At 54.8% G+C, this 25,430-nt stretch overlaps 1 protein-coding gene across 1 annotated transcript; it reads right to left on the minus strand.

The window, feature by feature from the left end:
* Positions 1-3,171: 3,171 nt before the first annotated feature.
* ZNF775 (zinc finger protein 775) lies at positions 3,172-22,856 on the minus strand. Its single transcript, XM_060155924.1, has 3 exons — positions 22,784-22,856; positions 12,759-12,839; positions 3,172-5,361 (listed from the first exon to the last, which is right to left on the minus strand). The coding sequence occupies exons 2-3, from the start codon at positions 12,790-12,792 to the stop codon at positions 3,842-3,844; spliced, it is 1,554 nt and encodes a 517-aa protein (XP_060011907.1). The 5' UTR covers positions 12,793-12,839; positions 22,784-22,856; the 3' UTR covers positions 3,172-3,841.
* Positions 22,857-25,430: the final 2,574 nt, after the last annotated feature.

The following is a 25,430-nucleotide window of genomic DNA, read 5'->3' on the forward strand; positions in this document are numbered from 1 at the left end:
CCCTCGGGCTGGGCAGCCTGGAACCACACCCTCCCAAGCAGGCTGCCGCCTGGCCAGCTGACTCAAAGCTCACGTTCCTTGCCAAGGAGGAGCATTTTCCCCGTACCTAAGTCATCCGTCTTAGCTGCCAGGCTGCTCCTAACAAAGGACACAAGGGTGACGAGGGCAGTTCCTGGAACTCCAACCCCACCAAGCTCATCTGGTGCGCTGCAAGTTTGGCCCTGGGTCCCCATCGCAGACAGGCACTTACCTGGCTGTGGACAGGCTATAAATAAGTCTTTTAAGATCTTGGTTTATTTACTCATGGTTGTTTTCTGTTCCTCCATGCAAGCCTTTAATCTCAGCATGCTCCGGAACATTTTGAACTGCAAACCACGAGGGTAGGTCTGACCTTCTTGTCTTTGATTTTTATGGCGTGCCTTTTCCTAAATTTTCTCTGACCTAGTTTATTTTTAAATGAAATGGAATTAAAATTGAAGTTGACAATGCCAGGCCTCCCTCGGAGAAGACTGCCATCGTGACAGCGGAAGAGGTTTAGGCTAACAGGAGACCTGGGACCTGCCATCCGCTTGCAATATGACCCACTGGACTAGTCCCACCGTCCCCCTCCCCCTCCCCTGTATCACTGCCCTGCCCAGGTCATAACTCGCCGTGAGATGGTGAATAAGAACGCCTTGCTGACAGAGCTGGGGCTGGGAACGATTTGTTGAAGAGTTGACCGTAGAGATTGTTCCAAGCTGTGTATCAAAATGAGTTTCCACAAAGGCCCAAGAGCTCCTCAAGGGCGGGGTCTGCGACTGCTATGGCCTGCATTGTGTCTCCGCAAATTTATATGTTGACGCCCTACCCTCAATGTGGTAGCATCTGGAGATGGAGCCTTTGGGAGGCAACTAAGAATTAGCTTTAAATGAAGTCGTGAGAGTGAGGTCCACCTGGTGAGATTAGTGTCTAAGAAGAGGGAGAGAGAGACCAGGTCCTTTCTCTCTCTTTTACTTCTCCCCCACTCCTTCCCGCCCTCCCACCATGTGAAAACACCGAGAATAGGTGGTCATCTGCAAGCCAGGAACCGAGCCCTCACCAGGAGAAGACTCTGCCAGCACCCTGATCTTGGACTGCCAGCCTCCCGGACCGTGAGAAATGCACGTCTGTCATTAAAGCTCCCAGCCTGTGGTGGTGCTATGCTGGCCCGAGCCGACTAAGACAATGGCTTATTCATCACGGCATCCCTGAGGTCTGACACCGTGCCTGGCACACTGGAGGCTTGTTTAGTAAATCATCGCTGTGCCACCGTGCCATCCCAACCTGGTCGATGGGACGCGCACCTCGGTAATTCTTCACCCTGATGGACTTGGCCTTGTCCCCATTGTGACCCAAAGCACCCACTTTTGAAGAGGTAGGTCCCCTGGGGTCAGTGAACAGGCATCATTCTCATGACTTTGGTGGGAGAGGGGAGCTGCGATCAGACCTCATCGACCCCGAGTCTTACCAGTGCAGCTGTTTGATTGGTGGGAGAGGGGAGCTGCAATCAGACTTCATCGACCCCGAGTCTTACCAGTGCAGCTGTTTGATTGGTGGGAGAGGGGAGCTGCGATCAGACCTCATCGACCCCGAGTCTTACCAGTGCAGCTGTCTGATTGATCTGATCACTAAACACAGGTCATTTGTGAACGATAACACAGCCTATTGTATGGAAACTCCTGCTCAACTGATCTCTTCAGTATCTGCCTGCCCTGCCGCTCAGGAACGTGGTTTAACAGGCCTCTAATGCAGACATGGTACCTCTGGGATGCTTCCTGGAGGAGCAGGGCTTGCTTGAGTTGGCCTCAGAATTTCAGGAAGCAAATACCCCATCATTACAGTGGGTTTTGATGAGATCCCAAGCGTTTTGCTTCCCTGAGCAGGGCGGGCAGGAGAGGGGCAGGGCTTTGCAGGGAGACAGGGCGGCACCCAGGGCTGGGTCAGAGCGTGCTTAGGAAAACCCTTCTGATTTGGCCCCCGGCTGGTCCTCAGACCTGAACTCCCAGATGGGCACACCTCACCCATTCGTGAGGTTTCACACAGCAGGGTTTGTGATCAAAGGCCTGGACCACGAGTCAGCGGCCCTGGCTGAACATTAACCATCACCAGAATTGTGTTACCCAGGTAAGCTGGATCACCTCCATGTCTTTTTTTTTTTTTTTGTGGTACTCGGGCCCCTCACTGTTTTGGCCTCTCCCGTTGCGGAGCACAGGCTCCGGACGCGCAGGCTCAGCGGCCATGGCTCACGGGCCCAGCTGCTCTGCGGCATGTGGGATCTTCCTGGACCGGGGCACGAACCCGCGTCCCCTGCATCGGCAGGCGGACTCCCAACCACTGCGCCACCAGGGCAGCCCCTCCATATGTCTTTTTGTGATGCTACAACACTTCAGGCTCCTGCCAGATGAAAGGGATTAAACAAAACCTGAGAAGAGGGGTGAACGGAAGCCAGGGTGACCGCACAGCTCCTGGAGAAGATAACACTTCTCTGAGTTCAAGGGAGAACCAGGCGGGCTCCTGCTGGTCCTCCCTGGAGGCAGGTAGGCACAGTTTCTCCTCCTACAGAATCACCCTAGGGTTCCCCTTTTTCCTCCCACTTCCCAGCTATCCAACCCTGGTACCCCGATACCCACGCCCTCTGCAATCCCCTCCCCTCCTGTGGGAAGACATGGTCCAAGGCTACAGCCAGGCTGGAGCCCCGGGCTCTTCTGCTAGCACTAGGGCCCCAGCCAACCCTGCTTTTGGAAGGGTACGAGGGGTGACTTTTGAGGGGCTAGAGGTCAAGGGGGGTATGTGGGAAGTGATCAAATTGTCTTGGAGAGGGAACAGGGTAGAGAATACTGCCCTCCACCCCCAGCAAGAACTGGCCATGGGGACTGGCTGTGCTCATGGCCAAAGCTCCCTGCCCTCGTCCTGGGGCAAATGGATCCCTCCGAGCACACAAGGACCCAGAGAACAGGAAGGGCAGCTTAGAAAGGAGACCACATGAGACAATCAATCCTTCATTTCTCTCTTCTGCAACACCGGCATTGATAGGGATCCCGGGCAGTGCCCACCGAGTCAGGGCAGCACATTCGCTGCTCTCCTGCTGCAGGTCCCTCCCCAAGGTACCAAACCCCAGCTGAGACCACCCCCGCCCCCCAGTCCCAGCCCCTGACCATCACACACACACACACACACACACACACACACCAGTCCTAGGGTCAAGCCGGCCACCACAGCACCCTGGGCAGCGGGGTCTTGGTGTTGAGGACCATCAAACCATTCCCTCCTTCCAAAAACATGTCTTGAGTAGCCATTAAGTGCTCAGCACTGGCCTCGCACGGGCATAGGCGTGCCCCTCCCCAGCCCCAGCTCCCATCTGGGTATCACTCAGTCTGTTGAGACTCCCCCACAGGGACGCCCCTGGGCTATCTGGCAGCTGAGCGCAGCTGGCTGGTGCCACAGCTGACCAGTCCAGACCTGCACCATCTCACCCAGGGAGCCTCGCCCAGGGCCGTCGACAGCCCCCGCACTCAATGCCCGAGGGCTGCCGTCCCACCTCCAAGGAAGGACACAGACGGGCCTCAACCATCACAGACACATCCAGGTTCCAGGGTGAGGATGTCTGATCTTACCTCCTCCCTCAGCCCTTCCCGGGACTTTTCCCGGCCCCCGTTTTGGGATGCTTGTGGAATTCTGTTCTCAGGTCTGAGAGCCTTGAAGAAAGCACCTTTTGATAGAGTCTTACCCCCTGGGGTTCTAAAAGCCACCATTCCTGGTCATTCCCCACACGCACCACGCAAGCATCCCATCCCGCCCATGGGTCTGCTTGGGTCCAGGCCCCCTAGAGCGCCGCGCCCTTGGCGCTGGGGGTGGGCGCCAGGGCGCCCCGGTGAACGCGCTGGTGCTTGAGCAGGTGCTGCTTCTGGCTGAAGCCGCGGCCGCAGGAGGCACACAGGTAGGGCCGCTCGCCCGTGTGGTTGCGCCGGTGGCGCGTCAGGTTGGGCTTCTGGCTGAAGCGGCGCCCGCACTCGGGGCACGGGTAGGGCCGCTCGCCCGTGTGGATGCGCTGGTGGATGGTGAGCGCCGACCACCACGAGAAGCTCTTACCGCACTCGTTGCAGATGAACTGGCGCGGCTCGCCCGGCCCACCCGCCCGCGCCCGGCCCCACGGCACGTCCCCGGGCCCCCGGGCCGGCGAGGGGCCGTGCGACGGCGGCGGCAACAGGCCGGGGGCGCCCTGGGCGGGCGGCTCGGCGGCGGCGGCGTGGGCCTGCTGGTGGGCCCGCAGCGCGGCACGGCTGGGGCGGGGCGCGGCCGGGGCGCCGGGCAGGTGCGTGCGCTGGTGCTTGAGCAGGTGCTGCTTCTGGCGGAAGCTGCGGCCGCAGTGCGCGCAGGGGTGCGGCCGCTCGCCCGTGTGGTTGCGCAGGTGGCGCGTCAGGTTGGGCTTCTGGCTGAAGCGGCGCCCGCACTCGGGGCACGGGTAGGGCCGCTCGCCCGTGTGGATGCGCTGGTGGATGTTCAGCGACGACCACCACGAGAAGCTCTTGCCGCACTCGTTGCAGATGAACTGGCGCGGCTCGGCGGGGGCGGCGGTCCGGGCCCCGGGCTGGCGCCACCAGCTCTGGCAGAGCCCCAGCCAGGCCCACTCGGGGCGCCCCCGCCGGGGCCCCGGCCGCGGGCGACAGCCCCGGTGGGCCGTGGCGTCCCGGAGCAGCGTCTGCAGCCCAGCGCGGGTGCCCTGGCGGTCCCGGGCGTGCGCGCGCTGGTGGATGCGGAGGCCCACCTGGTGGCGGAAGCAGCGCTCGCACTCGGGGCACGGGTGGGTGGCGGGCCGGGAGTGGGTCTTCTGGTGCTTGAGCAGGTGCTGCTTCTGGCTAAAGCGCCGAGCGCACTCGGGGCAGCAGAAGGGCCGCTCGCCCGTGTGGTGCCGCTGGTGGCGCGCCAGGTTGGGCTTCTGGCTGAAGCTCTTGCCGCACTTGCCGCACGGGTACGGCTTCTCGCCGGTGTGGGTGCGCTGGTGGATCTTCAAGGTCGACCACCAGCTGAACCTCTTCCCGCAGTCCGGGCACACGAAGTGACCCTCGCCGGCAGAAAGAGCGGGGCGCAGGGGGCTGGGGGTCACCCCCGGAGCCCGGCCTGCCGGCCCGCCGTCCTGCTCGAGGGGAGGGGCCCACCTTGGACCCCCAGTCTCCTCCTGTCCCCCCCAGGCTCGAGGCTTCCCCACGGTCTGGCATGGCGGGAGGCTCCGACGCTGCTGGAAAATGTTCTCCTTATCCTTCTGGGAAAGCGCGGCCTGTGGCCCCAGCGCCTGCAGCAGCCACTCTGGCTTCTCCTGCTTGATCCTCATGACGAGCACATCTCCTGCCGGAGGCAGAGCGAGAGAGACGGCGAGAGTCATTCGGTGCTCGGTGGGGTGGAGGGAAAGCGCGGGAGGGAGGGAAGGCGTCGGGAGGGCAGAGCTTGGCAGCAAATGGGGCGGGAGAAAAGGATGCAGAGGAAGAAGAGAGGAGGGAGGGTGGAAAGGACGATAAAGGGGAGACTGGGGTGTGCAGAAGGGCAAAGAAAAAAGACAAGGAAGAAACGATAGGTGAGCGTTGCTGTGCCAACGACCCCGCTGCCCGCCTCCTCCACCCTGAGGCCCAGGGGAGTCTTCCGGCCCAGGAAGCAAGCAGAAGGTGGCCAAGTTTCAAAACATCTCCTTCTCTTCCTAAGGGGACGGATGTGCTGGACACTCGCTGGACGAGTGCACGTCCAGTGCCCCCAGGGGTGGGGCAGCCAAGCCCCGCATCACTGCCAGGCCTCTCCGGGGCAGCAGCCGTGGTGCGTGCGCACCTTACCTTCTTGGCAACCTCACCTTTCTTCAACGAAACCATGAACAAGACAGTAGGCCAGAAAGGTCTCAGCACCCAGAATACGTGTTGCGTCGTCCTCGTACTAAACAAATCCTACGCAGCAGCAGCGCACTCCGCTGCGAACCCACCCCTTACACTGTGCTCAGGTCAGAGGGTGCTTTGCTTCTGCGTTCATGGACATCATAAGCCATGACGGAAAAGGTTTGCCGTAGACACTGCATCCAGACTGTCTGATTCCATTTATACGTAGGTCAAAAGCTGGCAACTAATGGACGAGTTAGAAGGGTAACGGCCCCCTGACAGAGGGCACTGTGGTTGGAAGGGGGCCTGGGGCACTTCTGGGGCTCTGGCAATGTCCTCCTTCTGGACCTGGGTGCTGGTTACATGGGCGTGTTCACTTGGGGAATTTATACAGCCCGCGACCTGTGCACTTTTCTGTGTTACACTTCAAGAAAAAGTTTATGTTCAATAAAAAATAAATGAAGCAGTTGGGAACAAAGAACAGAAACTCTAAACAACAGTTGCCAATCCACCTGCCAGCGCAGGGGACACGGGTTCGATCCCTGGTCCGGGACGAGTCCACGCCCCCGCGGAGCAGCTAAGCCCACGCACCACAACTGCTGAGCCTGCGCTCTAGAGCCTGCGAGCCACAACTACTGAAGCCCGCGCGCCTAGAGCCCGTGCTCCTCAACAAGAGAAGCCACCACAATGAGAAGCCAGCGCACTGCAACAAAGAGTAGCCCCCGCTCGCCGCAACTAGAGAAAGCCCGCGCGCAGCAACAAGACCCAACGCAGCCAGAAAAAAAAAAACCGCTGCCAATATTAAAAATACAACAAGGCAAACCCTAAGGAAGTAAGAGGAAGGAATTAATAAAGACAAAAGCAGAGATGATAGGATAAAGGGAACATAAAGATTGAAAAAGGATTCTGATAAATCCCAAAATACCATGTATAGACATTACATCAATTTGAAAAACCTATATAAAATGGATGATTCTGCGAGGAAAAATAAATTAACAAAACTGACTCAAGAAAAGGTAGAAACCATGTCTATAGAAACAATTAGAAGAGACTGAAAAGAAAGCTAAAGTTCAACCTCGAAAATGGGTAACTGGCCACTGAACCGTACAAAGAGGTTCTACTAAAACTTCACGGCAAGGACTATTCCCAGCTTACATAAACTGTGACCATGACTGGGGCAGGGGGAGGGGGGAAGCTCACATGTTAACAGGACCCAGAATAAGACAAGGGTGGGGTAGCAGGAAATTATAGGTTTATCGTTCTTTGAAAGTAGATGCAAAAAACAAACAAGCAAAAACACTGGCAGAGCAAGTGTGGCGGTGTTAAGAGAACGATCTGTCATGGCTTTGCTGGGTCTTCTCCAGGAAAGTGAAGATGACTCAACACAGTTCATGACATTAACCTTTTAAACATTAAAAACCTTATACTATCTCAATAGATGTGAAAAAGTCCCAGGATAAAATTCAACATCACTTCTGGAGGGAGAGAAGGAAAAGGGAAAGGCGGGAGGAGGAAGAGAGGGAGGGGTAAAGAAAAAAGGAAGGAAGGAAGCTCTTAGCAAACTAGGAACATAAGCACATTTTCTTACGTTGACAAAGGAGCTGTATTAGAAACGGCAGCAAATGTTATAACCGAAGGCAAAAGATTAGAAGCCTATTCAAGTTAGGAGCAAGGTGAAAAAAGAAAGATATATATAAATCTTGGAAAGGAGGAGAGAACTGTCATTTGCTGATGATTATTAACCTAGAATGTGTATGAGAATCCACTGATGAAGTTTTAGAAATAAAAGTTTCAACAAAACTGTCAGATAAAAAACATTAAAATTCATAACTTTTTAAAATGGCAATAAAGTAACTAAGTATACCTAATATATCAGCAAAACATAAAGAAAACTATTAAACTTTACTGAAGGGATAAAATGTAAATAAAACAACAGGTACATCATATTCCTAGATAAAAGCTCTCCATACCAAAATGTTTCAATCCAGTGTAATCCTAATTAAGTAAATTATAACATTTACTATGTGTGTAAATCACCCAGAAATTCTAAAAATGAGCAAGGAAGAATTTGGCTTATGCAACATTAAAAGCTAAAATACTATCACCACACATCCATTAGAATGGCTAAAATCCAAAACACCGACACCACCAAACGCTGACAGGGATGTGCAGCAGCAGGAACTCTCATTCATTGCTGGTGGGAATGCAAAATGTTAAGGCCACTTTGGAAGACAGTTTGTCTGTTTCTTACAAAACTAAAGATACTCTTACCATACGATCCAACAAATCACTCTCCTATGTATTCACCCAAAGGAGCTGAAAACTTATGTCCACACAAAAACCTGCACACAGATGTTCACAGCAGCTTTATCGATAACAGTCAAAACGTGGAAGCATCCAAGAGATGTCCTTCATTGGGTGGATGGATAAACAGTGGTGCACCATACAGTGGAGTATTATTCAGTGATAAAGAGAAATGAGATCTCAAGTCATGAAACGACATGGAGAAAACTTAAATGCATATGACTAAGTGAAAGAAGCCAATCTGAAAAGGCTACACACTGTATGATTCCAACTATATGACATTCTAGAAAAGGCAAAACTGTGGAGGCAGTAAAAAGATCAGTGGTTGCCAGGGGTTGAAGGGTCAGGGGCAAAGGGATGAACAGGCAGAGCACAGAGGATTTTTAGGGCAGTGAAACTCCTCTGTATGATACTGTAATGGTAGGTACAGGACATTAAGCATCTGTCCACAAAATGTACAACACAAAGAGTGAACCCTAATGCAAACTATGGACTTTATTTAATACAAATGTGTTAATAAAGGTTCATCTATTGTAAAAACTGCACCATTCTAATGCAAAATGTTAATAACAGGAGGAACTGTAGAGAAGGGTATAGGGCACTCTTTGTCCTTTCTGCACATTTTCTCTGTAAACCTAATACTGCTCTAAAAAATAAAGTCCATTTAATAAAAGTCTCGACTGATGCAGTTGTATTGACATGGCTGTTCCATAGTGAGCCAGGTGAGGTGAGGCTGTGAGAGTCCCTCCCACCACTAAAAAAAAAAAAGCTAAAAACAATCATTACAAGTGTAGAATAGGGCTTCCCTGGTGGCGCAGTGGTTGAGAGTCCGCCTGCCGATGCAGGGGACACGGGTTCGTGCCCCGGTCCCGGGAAGATCCCATATGCCGCGGAGCGGCTGGGCCCGTGAGCCATGGCTGCTGAGCCTGCGCGTCTGGAGCCTGTGCTCCGCAACGGGAGAGGCCACAACAGTGAGAGGCCCACGTACAGCAAAAAAAAAAAAAAAATCATTTCCAGATGGATTTAAGTGCTGGTTTAAAAGAAGCAAATACAGTATTAGAAGAATTAGAAGAATTTGTTTCGAATCTAGAGGTAATTGGTAATCTTCTTCAACAGGATGCAAAACATAAAAACTAAATTTAAAACCCCTGTACGACAAAGGATACCGCATATGAGCAAACTAGAAATGATCGTGTGGGGCAGCCTTTTCCAACAGAGCTTTCCACAGAGTGAAAACATTTTACATGCAAGCTGTCTGATACATGTGGCCTCTAGCTGCAGGTGGTTACAGAGCATTGGAATGTGGCTAGTACTACCGAGGAACTGAACTTACTTTTTAAAATTTAAATCTAAATTTAAATTTAAATAACCATATGTGCCTATTGGCCACCTACAGGACAGCACACGTCTATCCCGAGTATATAGAGGACTCCTATAGATACGATGGAAAGAGGTGCACCCTCCCTAGTAACCAGCAAAGTGCAAAGTAACAGTGTAGCATCTTTTCACCCATCAGAGCAGCAAATGTTGAAGAGGTTGATAATATCCCGACTTCACAATACACATGGAAATTACATAGGAGGATAAGTACAACATGGATATGCTGGGGGCCTAAACGAATTCAGACTCTTTGAGGACGACTTGACAGTGCTTATTAATATTATAAATGTGTACAATCTTGCACCTCTTCCACCCAGCAATTTCACTCTAGGTGTTTATCCTAAGAAATACATATGAGTCCAAAGAAGAACGCCTAAGTATATTCACTGAAGTGCTATCTGTAATTAGGAAAAAGGGGGGAACAACCTAATTACCCATCAATAATAGTCTAATAAAATTTTCACTCCCGTCATAATGTGGAATACTACGCAGCGATTGAAAAGAGCTATATATGCTCGTGTGAAAAGATTTCGAAAACACTTTAAGAGAAAAAAACAAAACTGAAAATCAGTATCAGTCGTCTGATCCAACTTACGGAAAATAAAACCATACCTCTCTGTGTACATATACATGCCCGATCCAGGACGGTTCACACCAAACGCAAGATGGTGGCCACCCTGCAGGCGATATGGACCATAGCAGGACTAGATGGAGAAGTCAAAGGGGACTTACACTTTATATGTGTTATTTGAATATTCTCATAAAAATTCAAACATTATAATTTTTAAGTCTTTAAAATATCTTAGGAAATAAAGAGAAAACCTCCCCTCTAATCTGGTGGCCTTTAGTTTTGAGGCCAAAGAGCTCTGCTCCACTCCACAGACTCACTGGCCACGTGGGGGCAAAGAAACCGATGTGGTGCCCGTGGGGGCAGAGGTGGCAGGGTGGGAGGGTCACAGAAAGCACCTGCAAGGGGCCAGCTTTCCACCTGGCGAGACGACGCTGTGAGGCCTCCCCAGACGCTCGGTTGTGACAGGTCATTTTATCAGGAGGAATAATTTGAAAATGAAAGTAGTGATTTAAATTGGGTACGGCAGGAATCGAAAACCCATGTGTAATGAGCTTCACTGATTCAAAGAATGTTTCCTTAGATGCACTGAACTGTTGGCCAGCGGAAGTATTTAACAGGGCTAGCTGTCCAAATTGGTGGTCATGTGCTGAATCCAAAACATACTCCAGTCAGAGGGGCACCACTGTCCCCAAGCGACAGGGCACCCACTAGTGCCCCAGAGCCCCACAAAAGCCACTGCCTTCCCCTGATCAAACCTGGCCTTGATATCCATCACAGTGGCTGGGTTGCATGAGGAGGCCCTGAAGCCCAGGGGTGGCGCGTGTAGACCTGTGACGTGTGTTGCTGGGACTTCAGTCGTCACGGGCACCTTCCCGTAGGGATCAGGCGCTGATACAGAGGAAAACAGGCTTGTGCCTGCCTGTCCCAAAGGTACTGGTCCTCAGTCAGCATAAAAAGCTCTAAATGGTTCAGATAAAATAAAAAGGTGCTAAAAGGAGAGCTATTGCTTAATGGGTGGTTTCTGACATTATGGGAAAAGTTGAGAAAAGGATGGTGGTGATGGCGGTACCACAACGTGAATATGCTTCATGCCACAGAAACGTACCCTTAAAAACGGTTAAAATGGTAAATTTCATGTTATGTATAATATATTTCACCACAATTTAAAAAAACATATAAAATAAATACAAAGTAAAAGGTACCTGAAAGAGGTAAGCTCCCAATTATCTGAAAACTCTGGCTTTCCAGAAGAGTCATTCCTTCAGCCTGGCCAGCAGGCGTGGCAGCCTGTGGAGGCTGAGCTCACGGGGGGCCCCCAGGCCCCAGTGGCTCCAGGGTCCAGACCGGTGTTTTCCTACCTCTTCCCGAAGCTGCAGCTGCGGTACAGGGCAGAGAAGGCCCTGGTGGAGCCCATCTCTCACGTCTGCATTAGGATCTCCCTTATGAGTTTACGTGGGCAAAAGGGTCCTTCAGCTGAAATGTTTGGAACCGTCTGCCCTAGGTTTTCCTGTAATTACTGTAATGTCAGCCACACACACACACACACACACACACACACACACACACACACACACACACACACACACACCTCAAGGGCTCTCAGCGTTCAAAGCGACAGCCTGGGGCAGGGGTTGGGGGGGACTGGGAAGTGGGGTGGCTGAACTCACTGCCCAGAACAGTGTGGTGTCCATATATCATACTGCCTCCTTTGAGCTGGTGTTTTGTTTCTTTTTTATCCAATTGCCTGATTTTTGCCTCATCTTAGGCCCACTGCAGGGATTGTCCTGGGAGGGTGGGGGCTCTGGGGTCCATAGGGCAACTCCCCTGGAAGGGGTGGGAGGTAAAGGAGCCTGGTCACTGTGCTGAGCGAGGGGCAGAGTTCCCAGGCCTGGGCCGGTCCCCTCTCCCGGGGCCAGAGCCACCGTGCAGCCCGGCTACACCCAGAACAGGGCCTGCCACAGAGGCTGAGAGCGGGTCTCAGACCAGGGGCTGCTCCATCCCAGAAGCGGGAAGCAGGTGGCTGGGGAGGGGTCTCCACAGGGTACTTCCCACTCTCAGCGGCACCTGCCCCCTGCCCAGCAGACACCAGGACTAACTGCTGTGTTTCCTCACCACCGGCTCCAAGGGCATCAGCTGACACAGACCATGAACTGCGTGACCCCGGGAAGCTTAATGGACTGAACTGCAGACACCCTCCTGACCAACAACCAGCAGGGCTTGTTGCGACCACGTGTCCTCCCCAGAGCGCTGGCTTTCGGCGTGTGATCAGCGCCAACACCACGCACTCCCTGATCTAGCGCTTGACAAACACCTGATCTTCCCCCAGCAGATTTCTGCACGGGGTGTGTGTGTGTGTGTGAGTGTGTGTCCGTGTGTATGTGTGTCCGCGTGTGTGTGTGTGTGTGTGTCCGTGCGTGTGTGTGTCCCTGCCTGGCAAGCACAGGTTGGGCTTTGTCAGTTCTTAGCCCCCTAGTCTGTGTTTGCTCCATCCTTGGACGTGACCTCAGTGTCCTGGTCCCACCGTGTGGCTCTACAGGCCACCAGCAACTCCTGCTCAGCTACAGAGAGAGGGGGAAGACAGGGCTGGGGAGGGGGCCGTGGTGGGCTCCCACCTGCCCCTCTTCTCTTACCTGTGCTGCTGTCGCCAGCCAGGCCACTCTCCATCCCCGGAGGCCCCTCGGCATCAGCACGGCGGCTCCCTGCCCGGCCGTCTGTGGGTGAGATGGGAGCAAAGGAAAGAGAGTTGGCCTGTGGGACAAGGACGAATGCCACTCACAGGAAGCAGTCCCTCTTTTTCAAAAGCTTTTCTATGACCTCTGTCGAAATGAGCAGGATTTTTTTTTAAAGCACATATACCTGCTAGGCAGGTAAAATGTGTATAATTCCCATTTTATGAAGAATAAACTGAGGCCAGAGAGGGCTGCTGACATGCCCCAAGTCACAGAGGTGGCCGAACGGCAGAGCTGGGCAAGGTCCCTGGGCTTCTAACTCCCAGACCAGAGCCTCATGCCCACACTCTCATCACCTGCGGGGTGGGGTGTGAAGGATGCCACAAGAGAGAACCAGGAAACTCAAATAAGTTTAGAGACACCCCCTACTCTGCAACGTGGTCACGAGGACACCCTGGAGGGAAGAACCGTCCCTCCAAAATCGCCAGCCACCCCATCTCTCAAAGCCCCCGTCCAGGTTCCAGCGCAAACCCTTCTGGGGCTTCACAGCCACCCCCCAACCCCCGGGCAAGGACACACGTGGCCAACCTGGGTCCTAGGGACCTGATTCCTCATCCACCAATCTGGGGCTCATCTTTTTTTACTCTTCAGTCTTTTTTTTTTTTTTTTGCAATATGCGGGCCTCTCACTGTTGCGGCCCCTCCCGTTGCAGAGCACAGGCTCTGGACGCACAGGCTCAGTGGCCATGGCTCACGGGCCCAGCCGCTCCGCGGCATGTGGGATCTTCCCGGACCGGGGCACGAACCCGCGTCCCCTGCATCGGCAGGTGGACTCTCAACCACTGCGCCACCAGGGGAGCCCCCTCTTCCGTCTTTTGAACATCTCCCGACTGGCTCATTTGGTGCCTGGAACGTGACTGGGACGGGTCCTGCTGCTCTGACCCCTTGGCGCGGCCCCTGCCCCTTCCAGGCCCCAGCCTAAACGTCACCTCCTCTGAGTGGCCTTCCCTGGCAGCCCCGTGTAAAGTCACAACCCTAGCCCCACCTCCCATTCCTCCCTGACACTTTTCGCCACCGGACAGGATATTTACTTCTCTGCTCATTCCCCGACAGGAATCGAGGACAGGACTTCCCAGGCTCACTGCCGAGTGCCAGGGTCTGGGCATAAGCCCACACGTGGAGGGCACCAAACAGCCGTGTGTGGCACGAACATGCTGCTGGTTGCGTGCGCTCGGGGATATGGCCGCTGCACGTGGTGCTGTGGGCGCCACCCCCCCCGAGGCCGGGGATCTCGTTTCCTATGCCTGCACCCCCGGACCCCCTGCACTCCCAAACAGGCCCCAGCCTCTGCCCCACGAGACGGGAGGCTGGGCTCGTGCTGCAGGACCAGGAACCTCTCCTTGGCCACCGCTCGGGCTCGGGGAAGTCAGCCTCCCCTTGCTCCACACCTCGGGCCCCGGAAAGCCTCCCAGAAACCCCATTCTAAGGGTCTCCCTGCTTCCTTCTCCCAGGTCCCCTTCCAGCGGCTACTCCGGGGACAGGGACCCAGGCTGGAGATGTGGACCCTGCCCGGAGAGGTGGGGGGTAGGGGTGTCAGGGAGATACAAATCTGAGAAATAGAAAACTCACCCTCCCTGGTGCAGAAAGGGAAAGAGAACCCTCCCCTTTCATTCAGAGTATTTTCTTTAGAAAACTTCTAATTGGAAGTTCTTTCTCTGCCCCTTTGAGGTGCATGTAAATCTTTTTAAAGCTCACTAAGCCTCTTGCTGGCTTTACAACCCAGGACTGCCTTTCTCGAGGACCTGGGAGCCATCTCTCCGAAATGCAAACATCAAGGGAACAGCAGCCAGTGTCCCCTGCCCGTGGGAGGTGGGAGCCTAACTCTCCAGCAGCACCGGGCTCGGGGCTGCAAACCTCCTCCCGTCACCAGGATACAAGAAGTGGATGTTTCCTTTGCATAAAGGCAATTAGCTATCACGGGTGGCCTCCCAATTCCAGGCGAATTTAGGGTGAACTCTGTGTGACAAACGGTCAAGTCCTCTTACCCAAGGACTTTCCCTGGAGAACATGTGTGCAGTGGGGTCGCCCCTGCTGGACTGTGTAACAGGTAAGATTTCTGTCTACAGTCTCTTAGCAAATTGCCTGTGATGTGCACCACATTCCAGTCTAATGCTTATTCAGTTAAAAACTTGTTTTCTTTCTCTCCTACTTTTGCGGGGAGTTTTTCTGAGTTGGCAGGAGATTTGGTTTTTAATTCTATTTCCCCAAAAGGGGTCTGTTACGCGCTCCTGCTGTGGGTTACTATAGACACTGAAACCTGCCTGTGGTGCAGAGAAAAGGGGGCCACAAATGAGGGCAGGAGAAGGCCCCCCCTTGGGGCCCCTGACGGGTGCCAATGCTCCTGCCTTAGCACCACATTTTCCTTCCGGGTCACTCTGCATCCCAGGCCGTGGGGTAGCCTCTCACCAACTGGAGATTTAATGTCTGCCTAAGGAGACTCAGAGGACGGGCGGACAAAGAGGCCGCTTTGATATGGGGAACCTCAGACGGGGGTTGGAGGCTCGGGCCACAACTCAGGGCAAGGACAGCGGGTGGGACTTGGGCTCATTCACAAACCCCTACACAACACAACTGAGGCCCCTTGAGCCAAATCAAATCAGTCCTACTTGATCCGTTCCGTCTTAAGAGGTATTATGGACTCAAAATCGCCTCGGGTGGCAGAAGGGCTTCAATTCTTGGTGACCAGTTCACAGGGAGTCTCTGAGCTGCACCAGAGCTCATGGTCCGAGAAAGAACAGACGTGGAAATGGAAGGAAAGGACCCTCGTGGGCCCGAGGGGAAGAAGGAAGAAAGGAGAGGGCAGGGGACAGGAACAGGGGGCAGGGGCTATGTCTTGGGGGCCCATCTCCACCTGTGTGCTCAGGTGGGATGTGTCTGGAAAACAGGCCAACAGGTGTCCTCAGACAAACCCGAGACAAGCCGAACGGCAGAAGGTCCCTGCGCGTGGCAGCGTCTTTCCAGGCCGACCAGGCCCCCGCACACCCCACCCTGATGCACCGCACTGCACACCTCTTCTCGCCCCACCAGACACATCACTCAGCTGACTGGAGAGAGAGAGGCCCAGGGACACGGCGAGCAGGCCGCCCAGCAGAAGACCCTGGCCAGAAAACAGGAGGCAACGGGGGCCGATGACCATCCACCAGTGCCCACACCGAGTCCCTAAGGGCCACCTGGTCTATCACCCAGCTCCCCGACCCCAATCTCTGATGACCTTTGCCCTCCCTGCCCAGCAGGTCCCCTGGAGGGTGGGACACACGCAGGGGGTGGGTCTCAGGACAGGGCCCCAGTCACCTCCTCCTTCCCAGCCCCTGGCTCTGGGTCAGGCCGCAGTTGGGATGAGAGCCCCTCGACGGGGAGGCTTTGCGGGACAGCTGCCGTGACAACTGCCGCGTCACACAAGGCGGGACTGTGGCCTGGGGCAGGTGCTGAGGTCTGGGGGCAGGGAAGGTAACAAAGGGGCTTCGATCTTAGCAGAAATCTGGGGGGAAGGCAGACAGCAGCTGGGGGTGCACAAAGGCCACGGGCCGGGAGAGGCGGTGCAGGGACACGTCTCCAGATCTCAGGGCCCTGGACCTTTTCCACCAGCCAAGTACACCTCTCTTCACAGACTCAGGCCCCACATGGGGAGGAAGGAGATGGCGCCTCGTGTGTCCTCTGTCACCAGTGGAGTGGGGACCGGCCACGTGCCCTCCACCAGTAGCTCAGACTTTGCCCTGGCCCAACTCCAGCCAAAGGCCCAGCTCACAGGCCCTGCTCAGCTAGGAGCCCCACCCAGGGCAACACCATGTGCCACCGTTCACCCATGCGCACAGTCCCTCCCCACAGGAAACCGCGCACAGGAGGCAGTCTTCCCAAGGTACGCTGCCCACCAAGCTGACCGCCCTCACACCGGTAGCTCAAGTCCCCCGGGGAGCAGCCCAGGCCAGTGTTTGGAAGAGGATGGGCGAGGGCCCGCAGGCTCCAGCTAGCCCTCACCCTGAGGGTGTGCTCTCGGAGTCCTCCGGGGGGATGGAGACTGTCTGTCCTTCCCTCATTCACTGAGAGGGCGGGGGCTTCCCTGGTCACCTCGGTATTGACCTGGCTCTGGAAAGAAAAGGGGGTGACGAGCCAAGCCTCGGTAGGGACAGGGAGACCAACTGTGTACCGGGCACTCAGCAAGCTCCGCCCACTTCGTCCTAAGGAGGCACAGCTCTGAGACGTTAAGCAGTTTGCTCAAGGTCACACAGCGAGTAAGTGCTGGAGCCAGGACCGGTGAACTGGGGTGGGCCTGCCCCACCCAGAGGCCCTGCTCCTGGACCATGCTGCCTCCAAGAGAAGGTGCAGAGTGTCCCAAACCTTAAGCCACCAGGGCCTCATTTTCAGGAGTCTGGCCTCTAGACCCACATGTTGGTTATTTAAGTGTGTATAAATTAAGTTTAAGATTCAGTTTCTCATCTACACTGGCCACGCTTCAAGTGTTCAACAGTCACACGTGGCTAGAGCCACCGTAACATCCAGCAGAAAAGAAGACTTCCAGGTTCACGAAGTTCTGCTGGGCAACACTGCACTAGACATAAAGCTCCAGGATGGCGGCGGCCCTGCCTGCCGGGGCCTGGGACGCAGAAGGCGCTCAGTTTATACTGGGTGAATGAATAAATGAATGAACGAATGAAAGAAATGGGAAGACGGGGCCCCTCTGGCCCCAGTGCTTCATCACCAACAACAAATACCTCAGGACAGGTTAATGATGTCCCCGGCCTGGGAAATGGATCTCAGTTAATATCAGTGGATGTTTCATTTAAAATATACAATCATAGGTGGTTGCCAAGGGGGAGGGGGTTGGGGGAGGGATGGAGTGGGAGATCAGGGTTAGCAGATGTCAGCTTTTATATATAAACGGATAAACAACAAGGTCCTACTGTAGAGCACAAGGAACTATAGTCAATATCCTGTGATAAACCATAATGGAAAAGAATATATAAAAAAAGACGGCTGCCCTGATGGCGCAGTGGTTGAGAGTCCGCCTGCCGATGCAGGGGACACGGGTTCGTGCACTGGTCCGGGAAGATCCCACAGGCCGCGGAGCGGCTGGGCCCATGAGCCATGGCCGCTGAGCCTGTGCTCCGCAACAGAAGAGGCCACAACAGTGAGAGGCCCGCGTACCACAAAAAAAAAAAAAAAAAGAATGTATACATGTGTAACTGAATCACTTTGTTGTACAGCAGAAATTAACACAACATTGTGAATCAACTATACTTCAATAAAGAATATTGATAAAATACAGTCATAGGCATACGCGAAGAAACTGATCTAAACACTAAATGCACACAAACATATCCAGAGACGATCATATCTAACATCCAAGGCGGCTAAGTACACAAACGTTCAAAGATACAAAAATACAGAAATACTCATACACATGAGAATACCTGCAAAATTGCATATGCAAAGTACAAAGAGATTGAAATATTAAAACATCCACCCATACACCTACAGATCCAGAGACACAAGTGTGCCCACGTGAACCGCACGAGCACAAATCACTCCCCTTTCACACTGGAGAAAACAGCAATGGACTCCCTGCTGACACAAGTAACCTCACAATCCATGACCATCCCTCCAGGTCCACTGCTCCGAGGAACGGAACTCAGGGGATGATGCAACCACCGGGAGAGGGAGCGACAGCGGGTGATGGGGAACAGTCACCTGCTGGGGTACCGGTGGGGTAGGCTGAGGGGAGGGGGGCGGCGTGAGGCAGCAGTGCTGCAGCTGGAGGGGAGAAGCTGGAAGGGCACAGAAAGCCCTAGAAAGAGGACAGGGCTCTGCCCGGCCGGCCAGTGCAGCCCCAGCCCCAAGGCCACGCTGCAGGGGTCTGGCCAGGAGGCGGCGGCAGGCGGTTCCCCTCTCCCCTGGGAACCTGAGCCCAGACTCCTCGGCCGAGTCTGCCCCTCGCAGTGCACTCGCATTGGCTGCCCCTCTCCTCAGGCCCACGCACGCCTGGACCCAGGATCAGGAGCCCTGAGTTCTAGCCCACCTGTCCTCTAGGCCTAGGTTCCCAATGGCGAAGGTGACTGAAAACGCCTGCTGCGGGGGCTTGCTGTGAGCATCAGGTTGGGGTACACACTAGACTTTCGAAATGGTCTTCTCTCTCTTTCTCGCGGCCTGAGAGCAACCCACACCCGAAGGTTCTGAGCCCTCTCTCCGAGCGCCCCATGGCCAGCCCACCCTTCCTAAACCGTTACCCTTCAAGCTGCTTCAGAATCTCTGGAGGCCCCCCGCGCCCACACAGGAACCCCAAACTCTGCTCAGCAACGGGAGCCTGCCTCGCAGAGGAACCGGGCGTGGACAGCTTTCACGGTCAAGGCTACCTGCAGAGCTGTGCTGACAGAGCAGCTCCAGGTACCGCCGCTCCCGGGAGATGGAGACTGGGTGGGGAGACGGCCTCCTCCGGGCCAGGCTGTGGGCCAGGGGTAAGGAGAGCAGGGCCGGGTCTGGGCCCTGAGCGCCAGGCAGGGGGCTGGACTAAAGAGAGCCGTGGACGCTTCTGCCGGCTCAGCCCAGGCGATCCCTGCGGCCTCACACCCCGACTCTGTCGCGGGGAGGAGCTGGTGTAGCCTTTGTCTCCCAGGACTGACTGCACAGCCCCCAGGCCCTCTCCCAAAGCCAGTCCTACGCAGGCCACTCCCGCGCGAGGCTGGTCCCTGGGCTCTGGCCCATCTCTGGATAATCAGCGCTCTCTCCAGGCGTCGGTCCCCCACCCCTACACCCACTTCACCTTCCTCTCCTCCAGCGTTTCTGACCGAGGAGGAAATGCAAACCATCCCCAACAAGTGGCTTTAAAATGGTATTGGAAAGGCAGGGCAACTGCTGTTCCCACCTTCTATGGCCCAGTGCCCGAGGACAGACAGGCAGGCCGAGGTCCTAGCCCAGACCAGGTGAGCGTCACCTCCACCCACCACCTAGAAGCCTGCCTCCCCCCCATATCCCAGCATAAGGCATGCCCGGCATCCTTCTACAACTCCCAGAACAATCCCCGAGCCCCTCCAGGGCCCCCACCCCATCCTTCTCTCCCATCAGCCTACCTGCTCCTCCCTCATTCCTCTCCGACTTCCCAGATCTACTCACCACCGGATCAGGTGTCCCCATGCACCCTCACTGTTACCTCTTCTAAGCCCTCGCCCGTCCTCCCCCTTCTCCCCATCCCCCCCTTCCTACTCCAGCATCTGCAGACCTCAGCCTTCCACGCACCGTGGGGTCCTCAGTCCCAGGAGAGGGGAAAGCGGTGGGGAGGAAGAGGGCGGGGCAGGCCATCGTCCCACAGAAAGACCACACGTAGCGGAAGGAGCCCAGGACAGGGAGGCCAGAGACCTTGGGACCGGGTTTGCTTCTGGTTAGTCACGTGACCCCGGGCCAGCCACTTTCCTTCCCTAGGCCTCAGTTTCCCCATCTGCAAATGGAAATAATGCTTGGTCCTCTGTACAGAACTGTTATATCAAGCAGTGGGAGGGAAACATTGCAAAAGGACTCGAAAATGTTCACAAAGGTGCAAGATGAATTCTTTTTAGGTCACTGCATTGCCATCACCCCCTCCCCACTACCCAGTTGTCAGAACTGATAGGAAGAGCCCAATTCAGTGACTTCAGTTTGCTTCCGCCAGCATTCCCTGGGAACCAGGTCCAGGGCTGGCCAGGGAAGCCAGGGCAGCCAGGGCAGCTGCCTTAACCCATCATGCCCGCCCACCTCCCAGAGGTCCCGGATTCAACCCCTTGCCAGTCCCCAAGGCACCTCCTTCCAGGACCCCTGCCCCACCTGCCCTGCCCAACATGCACACCTTTGCTGGGACTGTCACTCCCCCACCTCCCCGCTCCCAGGCCTGTCCCCCACCCATGGCATCCCCATCCCCAGTCTTTGCTCACCTGTCTCCCTTTAGAGGATAGAACGTCACCCACATTCTTCTGCCCCAAATCTAAGACTCAGGAGCCCGCCAGGGCCTGGGGACCCCCATTACCTGATCGAAGGCAAGGGATGAAACCAACTGCTAACAACACTTTGGACAATTGTCACATTTTGATTTATAAACACTTTTTCACCCTTGCTGCATTCAAAGGAGCCTGGCAAGGATAAGGAGTGTTTCCCCCTTTTTGGATGAGGAAAGCAAGGCCCAGAGGGGACATTCCCTGCCTCAGAGAAAGTTAGAACTCAGGTCTCCTGCCCACCTGGCCCACTCTCACTTGCAGGCCACCCCCATCCTAGGAAACCTTAGACTCCTCAGCTTAACCCTCGCCAGGGGAGCAGGTGCCTGGACCAGCTCTGCACTTGGCCCTGGGCATCATTTGCCCCTCCCGGCGGGACTCATGAGGCCTCTCAAAACTGCCACCACCTTTCACTACCGCAGAGCACGGCCCCCACAATCCACAGGTCACTAAATCATACCAGGGCTGTTTTAATACCTCCAGCGTCTGCCACCGCTGCTGCCTTGGTTCAGGCCTCAGCACTGCTCACCTGGAGACTGCACTGCTATCATACCTCATCTTGCCCCTCCAATCCATCCACCACCCAGACTCAGAGCAATTTTCCTAAAATTACAATTTAGACATGTTACTACTTTGCTTAAAACACTTCAGTGGGTCCCCAGCACTTTCAGGTACTGCTAAAAATTTCTTGGCAAGACCATTTAAAATCTGGCCTCTGCTCACCTCTCACTGTACCACCAACCTACCCCCATTGTCCCCAGATGCAACCCCCTGACCTTGCTGTGTGTAGGGACACCTGTGATCAGTCTTGGAATACCCTTGCCCAACTCTTCTCTGCCCAGCCCAGATCCAGGATCACTTTCACCAGGAAGCCTTTGTGGATACACCAGGCTCAGTTAGGGGCCCTTCTCTGTTTAACCTGTGCACTCACCCAACCCAGTACCATCTACACAGTATAATAATAATTTGTCTCCACAAGAAGACTGTAAGCATCTTAACACAGGGAGTGTTTCTCTCTCCCCAACACCCAGCACAAGGTCCAGCATGCTGTAAACCATTCATAAAAATTTTAACAAAGGAACATTTAGATGAAAGAAACTTAAGTCCAAAACAGATTAGAAGCATAGAGTCATGGAACCTTAGTATTGAAAGGAGACTAATACCCTCTAATATTCTCATTTTACAGATGAACACCTGGACCCAAAATGCACACCTAATAGTGGAGCCTGGACATAGCCGGCCTCGAGTCGGGGCTCTGACCACACCCCACCCCAGGTCTGGTGGACCAAGACACACACCAGGCTCCATCCTCCCAAAGGGCTGGAGGGGGCGGCATCTCTATACCCTCCACCTTCACGAGGGAAGAAACCCCCAGCGCCTACCCCCAGCCCCACTGAGATCTTGGCTCCTATGCCTGTCTTCCTAGGATGGAGGTTTCGGGGAGACCCCTACACACACTCCTCCAATTTCTGTGGTGCTTCCCTCTCATTGTTCTCGCCCCCGATCCTCAGGCCCACTCATTTAATCATTTATTAAGCACCTACTATGTGTCACTCTGCGGCGAGCACTGGGGTTCCCGCCCTGCAGGAACTCGATCTTTGGGGGAGGCTGACACCGCTCCCGAATATCGGGACAGGCTCTGGCAGAGCGCGCCCGGAGGAGCCGGGGGGCAGTCCCCGCGCTCACCTCCGCGCCTCTCCCGCTCTCACGCCCCGCTCCAGCTCTGACCCGGCCTGAAGCCCCTTCCCACGCACGACCCGGGCCCCTTTCCCCGTGAGCTGTGCGGGGGTAAAGTTCGGGGCTGAGAACGCGGGGGGCTCGGGGGATCCCGAGGCCGCCTCCAGCCCGAGTCTGGGTGGAGACAGCGCGGGAGGAGCGGGGCCGCACGCTGGCCCCGCGGCACGGTCCGTCCCTCCGCACGCCCCTCCCCGCCCGGATTCAGAGGGACTCGGAGGGAGGGGACGGGAATAAATACCTTTGACTTTGTGGCTAAGGTTAACGGGAACTGCCACCCCGGGGCGACTTGGGCACTGAGCTCCCCGGCCCCGCCAGTCCCGGGGCAGGCGGGGCGGGCACGCGCCCCTGATTGGCTGGCGGGCCTGGCCGTCCCCGGGGCCGCCCCGCCACCTAATTGGCTGCTCCTCTCAGATGACCAGCTCAGCCCTATCGGAGAAGTCTGCGGGGCGGCTCCTTTGTTCTCCGGAGCCAATGGCCTGCGTGGGCGGGCTGACCTCGCCTCCCGAGGGGCCAGTCGCGGCCCCACCAGGCATTAAAGCGTCGGCCGTGGGGCGCTGGGCCCGGTCTCCCAGGGGAGGAGGGGCGGGGGCAAGTCCGGAGAGCTGGTGACCCGACGGCGCGGCAGCACCCTCTCCTTCTCTCCGTGGAGCTCTCCCTCCCCATCCAGGCCGCGCAGACGCGCGCTCTGAAACCGATCCAGTCGCTCGGCAACTCTCGGTCCGACGCCTGCGACGCGCCCGCACCGCCCTTGGTGCCGGGATCCGGGGGAACAAGACGCACGAACCCCGATCCGACGATCACAGTCGAGTGTGCATGTGACATGGTTGTGGCACTTGGCACTACGGCACACCAGGTGTTAAAGTGAGATGTGCGAGTCTCGTGCGACGGGAGAGAAATCGCCCTCCGCACTCACGCGGCCCTAGGCACGTCGTAGCCGCGTGATAAATGAACCTGGAGTCTCCAGGAGAGACTTAGACATCATTAAGTCCAACCCCTCCCTTTTTGTTGAGGAAAGAGCGACCAACGTTCCTAGGTCGAGTGTTACTGCTGATTTAGAGGCGGGGTCCAGATGGCCAAGGAGAGTTTTCTGTTCCCAGAGACCGTCAGGAAAGAGAATTTTCACATCTACTCACCCAGATCGGAAGGAAATGCTCCTTTATGTCAATAAAATTCCTCACACTGCTACCTCAAAGGGGGCCGGCCAGCCAGGGCAACTCCCACTGGCAGATTCTCTCCGGAGCTGCCCAGAAACCGCCTTTGGGACAGGAGGTTGATATCAAGAGAAGCTGGCCTCACTCTGAGAGTTGCTACAAACCTTACTGTTAAGCCTATGGACCTTATTCTAATGGGTCAGCAGCTGCCTACTAGGCGTTTGCCATGGGCCCAGCTGCCGTTAAGCCTCATAACACAACAGAAACGGGGGACCCAATTCTATCAGTTTTGCCACAATCTTCTTGTGCAGTTTTTACGAAAGATACTTTCTGTCCCTGGACTTTGACTTATTCATCTGTAAGAGTTAATAATTTTCTAGTTACAGTCGGCCTTCCGTATCCACAGGTTCCACGTCTGTGATTTCAATCAACAGCAAACTGAAAATATTCAGGGGGGAAAAAAAAACTCCAGAAAGTTCCAAAAAAGCAAAATTTGAATTTTCCCAGGCACAGGGAACTATGTATATAGCATTTACACTGTATTCAGTATTGTAAGTAATCTAGAGGTGATTTAAAGTACACAAGAGGACATGAGTGTGTAGGTTACATGCAAATACAATGCCATTTTATATATAAGGGACTCCAGAATCCAAAGATTTTGTTATCCACGGGGGGGCGGGGGGGGGAGTGTGTGGGGGGTTCCTGGAAACAATCCCCAGAGGATACCGAGGGACAACTGGGTTTTTGCAGGACCCTAATTGGTTCTATCCTCTACAGAAGCATTTGTAAAGTATAAAACCCTGCCCAGAGGCCAGAAATCACTAGGCCATCAACTCTTCAAATAGAGTCTCATTCATCTTATTTTCTGAGTACCTAGTGAGAGTTCAACCAAGACTTGTGGAATTCTAGCATTGTAGCTCCACATCTGCCCCTGGCTATGAGTGGGAAAGTCATTTCCACTCTCTGGGCCTGTTTCTTCCTTCCACAGAGTGAAAGACTTCCTCCAGATTGACATTTCATGACCAAGGGTACTTCAAGGATGGAAAAAATGAAGCACACCTGGGATCCTATTTCCACGAAGCGAAAAAAGGGGAGGCTGCACGTGTGAGTTTGCAAATGCACAGGAAAAATGTCTGGAAGGCCACCCTCAAACTCTTTGTGGGATTCAAAGAGAAAAGCCATGGGGTCGGGGGAGTGGGGGAAATAAAGAACTTTTACATTAAAAAATAAATCTACATTTTGTCTGCATTGTTTAATTTTGACAAGATAATTTAATACTTTTGTGATTATAAAAGGAGAAACAAAAACCAAACCTGAACTCTAGAAGAGGGCAGCTCCCGTCAGCAAAGGGCTGACCCCTCCAACGGGGCAGTCCCTCCTTCAAGACTGCTGTCAGCATGTGCTCTGCTGAGCAAGGACTTGGGACCCACTTGGCCCCCTAAGAGACTTGGGGAGGAACCATGGGCAAGTTCACTCTGTTCTTACTTTACCAGCCCCTTCAAGGCCACTTCCATGGCTTTCCCTGAACTTTGGTCCTCTCCTCACCATCTCTGCCCAAAAGCAGCGGGCAGCATAGCATTAGAGGACACAATGCCGGGCATTTCCTTTACAAGTAATGATTTTGCGAAAAGTCAGGAACCCTGATGAGATTCCCTCTACTTCACCCTTCCCCTCCGCCATCCTAACCCTGGATCCCTGAGGACCTGTGCCCTGTTCCCTGCCCATAATCCCCAG

The sequence above is a fragment of the Lagenorhynchus albirostris genome, chromosome 8, assembly GCF_949774975.1.
Source record: "Lagenorhynchus albirostris chromosome 8, mLagAlb1.1, whole genome shotgun sequence".
Classification (NCBI taxonomy): Eukaryota; Metazoa; Chordata; class Mammalia; order Artiodactyla; family Delphinidae; genus Lagenorhynchus; species Lagenorhynchus albirostris.

Coding starts and splice junctions, on each gene's coding strand:
- ZNF775 (XM_060155924.1), bottom strand. CDS start 12,792: ATGGAGAGTGGCCTGGCTGGCGACAGCAGCACAG. Junction 5,362..12,758: donor GGCTGGCGACAGCAGCACAG/GTAAGAGAAGAG, acceptor TGCCTCCGGCAG/GAGATGTGCTCGTCATGAGG.